General features: G+C 35.4%; 1 protein-coding gene across 1 annotated transcript in view; it reads left to right on the top strand.

Moving 5' to 3' along the window:
* The first annotated feature begins 655 nt into the window (after positions 1–655).
* Positions 656–8,394, top strand: part of LOC119069765 (inactive dipeptidyl peptidase 10-like) — a 63,891-nt gene continuing 56,152 nt past the window's right edge. The window contains exons 1-2 of the mRNA XM_037173901.1: positions 656–1,064; positions 5,483–5,583. Coding sequence (XP_037029796.1) covers positions 5,503–5,583 — 81 coding nt within the window. The 5' untranslated portion in view covers positions 656–1,064; positions 5,483–5,502. The remainder of the gene's footprint in view (positions 1,065–5,482; positions 5,584–8,394) is intronic.

Below are 8,394 nucleotides of genomic sequence, written 5' to 3'. Positions count from 1 at the left end.
GGTTTTAGAACCAGTTCGAACAAATTTCTGGAACAAATTTTTAGAACAAATTAAATTCGTGTGCTTACGCAACGCACTTCAAGCATGAGTGGTACTCTAAATAAAGAACTGAAACTGGACAGTGTATCGAACAAATTTTGGAAAAAAAATTTCAAATAAAACAGTACTATATTTGACAGCTGTCACTCGAAGCACTTTTGCTTAAAGTGAGTTGGCTTACTATTTCATTCTTTCTTATCCGCCGCCATCGGCACTATAGTAATCGGCTCCCTGATCTCAGCAGTGTAGCACATAAAACGGAAAAGGTCTTATGCATTTTGTATTTTAACGGTTTTACGTACACGTATAATATTCAATTATATGTTTGTTTTTCCTCCGTATACCTATACCATCGTTCGTAGCATAAAGCTTTCAGCTTTCATATTGTCAGCAATAATTTTCCGAACATTTTTTCCTTCTTCTTTTCCTTGCATGATGATGATTCAACAACAACATGCGTACAGTCAGTATCGTATAAGTACCGTTATATTCCGAATGTGTAAGGATGTTAGGTCCGCTCTGCACACACATATATAGTAGATATACATATTGTATTTGTCTTCCTTCAACCATCTGGAAATATTATCATCCAGTAATACACGAACTGTTCGAGAAAACGCGCGCGTGTATAACCCAATCGTCCAGTGTGATATTTATTTCGCTTTTCAGAGACGACGAAGTTCTTGCGTTTCTGCTAATGCTGTGTGTTTACATTCGAAGTGTTGTGATGATGTTGTGACACTGTAACTGGCAATGTGTTAAAAGAGGTTTCATATTTTCAGACAAAACGTTAGATGGTGAGAATATAATGTGATAAGGTGCTTGTGTTGCTAATGATAAAAGTAATGAAATTATTGATGGTATATCCGGATATTCGTCGTCCGTGTGTTGATCAAGTGTAAAGCGTCCGGTGTAGTGTATATACAGTTTTATTGAACGTGGTTGATTATCATTATTATTTTGTGTGTTCAGAGGATAAACTTTTGCTTTTATTATTAAAATAATAATAAAAAAAGCGTAAAGAGGTAGGTGATACGTACATACATCATTTCATTATACTGTCATCAAGATTTAATTGCTTTTTATTTACTTAAGCCAAAATTAATTGCCATATCTAAAGTGGTAGTATTTACATCAGAATTGAAAGAGTGGGAAGAAAACGGCTCAACGAACGATTGATATTCACCGTTGCACAACGAGTATTTAAAAATATTTTTTTGTTATTATTTAAAAATCGATGGTTATTTTTGCTACAAAAAACAATGTTTCATTTTAACATTCATTAAAAAAATGAGTAAAAAGGCATTTAGGATCTAGCATGCACCGAAAATAATCCGATTCAAGGACTAGGAGCATTTTTAGAGCTTTTAACATTTTCTTTAGTTTCTTCAGAGCTTGTAAATGATATTGTAGAGCTAGTAAAGATTCACATAGCTTGTAGATGTTCACAATACGGTCCATAAACATTCATAGAGCTGTTAGGGTCCATAAAGCATTGTAGCTTTCAAAGTTTCTTTTGAAGCTTTTGCAACATTCATTTTTAAGCTCTTTTATCGTAAATTGAAAAAGGTAACAATTTAGATGGTGAATATGACAATTTAAAAAAATCATGGGCCACTTCAGAGGACTACTTACAATCTAAAACATCACCGCACTTCAAGTAACAGACTATGATCGTCGAATGCTGCCAAATAGAGGACTATTTTGTATGAAATTCATTTTACAGTGTTTTACAGTTGTGACACACTGTCAAGTTTTAGTACCCTATTTAGAGCACCACTCACGCTTGAAGTGCGTTGTTAAGATAGGAAAAAAATTGGAGTTTCTTCCGTACACCTGACGAGTGAGTGTTAATTAGGAGCATTAACGCTTTCTAACAGTATCCTCTATTGAGGATTATTAACACAAATTTTACCGAACCAAAGATTGGTGACATGGTGGTACGTGCAGTATTTTGAAAACAGTACATCTTACAAAGTATTAGACGTATAGCTTTGCAGGTCAATGTTGTTGCGTATAGATGGCGCTCTTTTTCTTTTAACAAAGGCTCTCTACCTGTAAAAAACAGAAATGAGACGAAACCATATTACACTTGATCGCGTCCAAAAAAATCCATTTATGGACGGATAGAGTTTCTTTTTAGGACACAAATACCTCTCTTTGAAAACTACAGAAAATTTGAATTATTCGATCGTAGTTCGATCGATCCGTGATCGATCAGTCTCCTAGCGAAAAAAAAATAAATAAAAATTTCGCGCACAATAAAAATCCATATGACGCGCACTGCAATTGTTGTCATTGTATAAACGGCGGATGTAAGGAACGAATCCGACGCTTTAGAATAGGTCAACTTTTGCCTATGCTTTTGAAAAAGCAAACGTTGCCACCATTTCACGCGTTTTTAAAGTTTTATCTTTTACATTCTCCGTACTACTGTCGCACTGTCAAGAGTTTGGCAAAACACATTTGCTTATTTGTGCTTAACCAGTCCTAATGTGTAGCCGCCGTTTCAAGCAGGAAACTTCCATTGACCCGAAGCCTCGCCCCGCTTATATTATTATTTATCAGAACTTTATTCTTTGCGCTTTCTTGGTAAAATAACTTCGCACTCTTCAGGAATCTTGCGTAGCATCCTGCTAGGAGAACATTTTATTGAGAGCAATATTGGAAGAAAACTTTAAAATTTTCAGCACTCAATTTGGGCTAATAAAAAATTTAAGACAAATTGGGCACTAAATTGGTTCTTGCAAGATTTCTGATGGAGCGTTGGAGTGACGAAATGTACTAGAAACGTTAAAAAATCTATTACATTTGAGAATTAGTTTCCAAACAGCATTTATGCCTATATCAAAATGACATTTGAATGAAGACATAACGCGTAACTAGTTCCTCTTTTCAAAAAAAAATTCCTTGGAGGAATTCAACCCCTAGACGTTTTACATTAAAAAATTATAATTTTTTAAAGAGGGTGTGTTTGACCAAGAGAGTCGAAGGGAGCTCTAATTCTCCGCGCATAAAAAAAGCTAATTTTCAAAATATTTTTTTAAATTTCCGTTTTATTTGCAAAATTAAGTTAATTTAATTTATTGACAACACAAGCATATAATGTCTGCCTAAAATAACCTTTTTTTTATTTAACAAAAAAAGTAAACAAAAGTCTTAACACCACTGCCTACAATTTATCCCAAAAGTTTTGACTAATTATTTTCTTGAACAATTGTTGGCGACGGACAAACATTTCTTTGAAATCGCTTCTCTTTAAAAAGTGCGACAACGCCTTAGTCGACACCTCGATGACCTTCGCATATTCAAATGTCGAACAAATAAAGTAATCGAGTAATCCCCGAAATGAATCTGGATCGTGCGGATGAGCTCGAATTGATCGTTTAAAATAGTCGACATACGACTCATGTCTGGGCTGCAGCAGGCAATATAACGAAACGAATTCATCGAAGCGATTTGGAAAATCTTCTCTCAATTGTTCAAGCATTGTCATTGCTGACATCCTGATCGATGTAGATACGAATCAATCGTATTCGCGGATCGATTTCCATAGGAAAACGTTTCACAAGTGTCTCCAGTTATCAAAAAAGCGGTGATAGCAGCTCGACCGTTCCAAGCCATGTTTTTTTTGCTTTCGAGCAGACAGTCTGTCGCTGCAGTTCATACACTTCTGGTAGAAGGTCACAGCATTTATCGAGCGATTCGAAGCAACTGCTGTGTTTCAAAACAAATTGATGCAACGCACTACCTTTGATAACGTGGTACAGGGCAGTATCACCATATTGGTCCTTCAGGGATCTCAAATCATTGTGAAACTCCAAAAACTTGGCCTTGTGAGCGTAAAGAGTGACACGACAAAATTTGGCCTGATGTTTCAGGTGGGCTGGAACATTTGTTGATGAAATTATGACATTCATACGTTCCATGTCTTGTCGCAAAACTTTACACTTTTTTTTGACTGCTTGCTCTCTCACGGAGTATTTTTTGTTGAAACCATACTTAATTGGTAATATAAGTCCGATTCGGTAATTGGAACGTTATAACTTCTTACAAAAAGATCCAAGTCGGAATGTTTGAATTTTTGTCTTTCCGGTACAACTAATAACGTTACAAGCACGTTATCATCTAACGTTACAACTTATTTCTACAAATCGTTCAGTATGCTGATTTCATTAAGTTACACGTCGTTCAGCCTCAGCACCGTTACTTCAAATTTTTGGTAATGATGGTAACGTTACATTTTAACGGTTTTCAAAACGTTGTGTCAGTGAAATTCGATGATTTTAAAAATAATGTCATGAGGGAACCGTCTCTAGCTCCAAGCAATGCTTGGAAGATAGAGTGATATGGTAATTGCTATAGTTTATGAGTTTCATTGTCGGCAGCTGTTCTCAATATTTGTCCTATATAAAACAAAAAAGTTGTTCCAACCGATAATAAATCTACATTCTAACGGACAGATTGTCCTGGATATTTATGTGCAGTGTGACTTTGACGAAGAAAATTTTGATTTATCATTTTAATTAAATTCAAAAACGACGTCGAACGATGTGTGATATTACAAGAGTATGTTCGATTTTAACACTGGTGATGGTGGACGTTTTTGAAATTGTTGAAGACAAAATTTTCTTGATTCTGTCTTTACCACAACTTTCTGTCAGTACATCTACTTGGTCTCGGAATTACATGTTTCTGCACCTCGATGCAAGCGAATTACGATTCGTAAGCGTTGTAATTCAAAAGAAATACTTTTCGCAGTGACTTATAACTCGCGATTGGAATTCGTAATTGGCAGAAACACTACTTCATTTAGTTGATTTGTCACTCACGATGAGACATAATTCGCGGGAATAATGATTCGAAAAGAGAGCTTCTTATTTTACAATTGTGCAAGCTGGTCGATTCGTAAATCTATAAATTCAGAAATACATACCGCAACCTCTAATAAAATTCATCAATTCTTCGAGACACAATCTAAGGAAATAATTACAAATTTATAAAAATTCGCTGGTAGATTTAAGTTGTGTTGAATTCAGTCTCGAAAATGTATACCAGTCTTGGAATGATCTAACGCCAGATCGTTTTTGGGTTGTTAGAGATTATTACTTTGAAGGATGGAGCTCGAAAAAAATAAAAATTCTGTAAAGGGTGTCGAAGATCCGCTTTGGAAATGCTCAATTTACGTAGGCAGGATAATTTTGAATTTCAAAGTACATCTAATTGACCTAACCGTGCTGACAGAGTTGATTACTGTCAGCACGGTTAGGTCAATTAGGTGTACAAAAATGTGTACATTCAAAACGATTAGGCGTTCTAGACATACGAAATATAATCAGTACCTAATAAAAACAAACATTCAGACCAGCTGACAAATACCTTTTCAACGTCCAATCTTTGTTGAACTAGAGAAGTTTTATGCAAAATTTGTTTTATTTTACAGTCGCCTCGAAGTCCAGTATAATGCAAACCAACGTGCAGATCGATTCAAAAGATCTTAGTTCGAGCGATCATTTGAAAAGAGGAGGGAAATATAACACTGAGGTAAGTGGTTCGTTTTAATTATGGAAACTGTATTGTGACCCTAACTGTACATGCATGTGGATTAATTTTAAGTCTGTAGTGCGTGGTGTATACTTGAGCGCCAACTTTATACACTAAGCAGAGCCTATTTTGAAGGAATTTTCTTCTCTATTTAATTTTAATTTTAACGCTATGAACTTTCAACTTAAATAAGTTGCGTTTGTAAACATTAATAATTCGACATCGCAATAGCCTAGCCACTACATGTCACAATTCCATAAACTGTTTAGAAACTGACACTTCTTACGTAAACTTTGCATATAATCAACTGTCACGACAACCGAGGTCTTGGCTATAACTGTTCGTGTGTATGACATGAGTGCCTCAGAAGATTTACCACAAACGACACCCATTATAAGTTGCTTTCCTCTTGCAAAATCGAATTGTGTGGAAGAGGAGAATGTGATCATCAGAATTATGTTACCGGACCAGTGAACAGAGGTTATCCGCAAATCAAATTAAATTAATGTTACGTTACACACATACACACACGAGAATATCGTATTGCAATCGATGGTTTGAGAATCAAATCGGACTGAATGTGGGTAATTACTTGGTTTACAACAAGAAGATGTAGTTGAGGTGTTGCTATGGGATTATTTATGTGTCATCGGTTCCACGTATTCAGTTCGTTTCCTCAGGGGAATAGAAATTCGCTTTTGAGGTTGACGGGTCATACGTAAACCGATAAGATATGTGGCGATCATGTGACAGTATTATACAATTTGTATTATTAGGTTAGATAAGAGGTGTCGTTTTTGATAGAAATACGACAGATTTATAACATGAGACCAACGCTATGAGTCTACATAAGTGATAAACGAATGCTGCTCGAGCGATACAAAATTAACCATCCATCTTGACGTGCGCCTCTTTCAGTTTATCTTTTATACATTTTGACGCACGATTGCGTTTAACAAGTAAAGAAAAAAAATCGTTTCTGTATACGATAAAGTGATTTCTTCGAACAAAGTTCAAAGTTACCGTCGAGCTTAGAGCATCCTGAATGTTCAGTTTTATTTTTCTGTTTTATACCGTTGAAACAGACCATGCCACTAGAAAATTGTGTTTTGTTGACGATTGGTCGAATGACAAATCTAGTGAGAAAATTGCAGCAGAAGAATGCTGTCGAGAAAATAGAACTTTTCTACTTTTCTTACTTCAACTGTCACTTTGTTCATGTTTTATATTAAGTTGTTTTATGTTAACTGACAGTTCAAGTAAGAAAAGTTCGTCACGAGAGAGAAAGTGCTGCACTTTTTTCACTATAAATGTCATTCGACTAATCATCAACCGAGGGGCGAAATTTGAGTTTGTTTTGATTCTTGGTTGCATACGGCATGAAAAATATAAAAGTTCGTCTAAATTAGAAATCAACGGCAACGAAACGAAAACATCAATTCACAATACCATTTATGAAAACATAAACAAAGTAATCTCTTTGTAGGCAGTGCGTTATGGATAAGGAAATTATGAATAAATGGGGAGCGTCATCAACAAAACTCAATTTTCACCTGGCCTATTGAATGGCGAAAATAAAATTGATCACATGACGCATTAAAAGCGTTCTGATCACTTCTGGGAAAAATAGGAAACTCCAACTCGAGCAGAATTTCGGCCTTCGCTTCGCTCTGGTCACAACTATCGCAATTGTTAGAATTTCATATTTCACCAAAAATACGAAACTTAACCAAAATTTTATTGTTTTGGTTCAAAAGTTTGCATAATTGGAACTACGTTAAAAGTTTGCCAAGCATTTTTTTTCAAGCTTCGAATTCGTGTTTTAAGCGTGACAGATGAGTGAAAAAATAGACAACACAGGTAAAAAAACAGTAATTTTCTCGCCTCAGTCGAAAGTTCGGCAGCATTTGTTGTGAAAAACATTGCGTTGAACTCGGTATAGAAAGATGAAAACTAGACTTCAGCCAATTTTCTTGTTTTCTCTAGTGTTGGAATAAGTCACTTTCGACCCTAGGGAGAACGAAAATGTATAAATAGTATTTTACTTGACTAGTGATAATAAGATGAAAAGTAGAGGTTTCGTGTGAATTTTGTTGATCCGAGGCGAAGCCGAGGTCAATAAACACACGAAAACGAGACTTTTCATTTTTATCCCGAGTTGTGTAATGGATTCTACATGCTGAGGGCGTCGAAAGACGTGCTTGAAACATAAAAAGTACGGTTTGCGACGCAATTAGCATGTAAATAACTATTTTTTTCCGGTTTGAAACAAAGTTAAAAATACCAACATGAGGATTCCCTTAGTGTTCAAGTTCGTACGATTTGTTTCATAATCTGTAATAGAAAATAAGTACAGAAGGTAGAAGTTTTCCTCTACTCATATTCTGTTTTGGCACTAGTACGAAAACACACGTCAATTTCCATTCACCAAAATCATGAAACGGTAACTGATTCTGTAATTCAACATAAAATTTATTTCATTTCTTTCGTTCGAACATTTTGATACACTGACAGTAAGTGTATTATACCGCAAATTGCATTTTCGAGCGGGTAATTGCAGTTTCTTTCTCGAGCTTTACAACATTTTCCCTCAGCCGTTACGTTCATAATTCAACTCTTGTACACGGTCGGATATTGATGTCGTTATTCGCATCTATATAAATATGTATGATTCAGCTAGCGCTGTAATTTTCTCCGTATTTCTGTACTCCATAAAATATTACCTCTTCTATGTAACTGGTTATATGCTTCTTGCAGCCGTACATTTTTATTTATTCTTTTTTTATTAGCTATACACTTTTGGAAAAGGTT

Source organism: Bradysia coprophila (genome assembly GCF_014529535.1).
Source record: "Bradysia coprophila strain Holo2 chromosome X unlocalized genomic scaffold, BU_Bcop_v1 contig_39, whole genome shotgun sequence".
Taxonomy (NCBI): domain Eukaryota; kingdom Metazoa; phylum Arthropoda; class Insecta; order Diptera; family Sciaridae; genus Bradysia; species Bradysia coprophila.
Note: the sequence above shows the minus strand (reverse complement) of the source record. Positions and strands in the feature narration are given on the sequence as shown.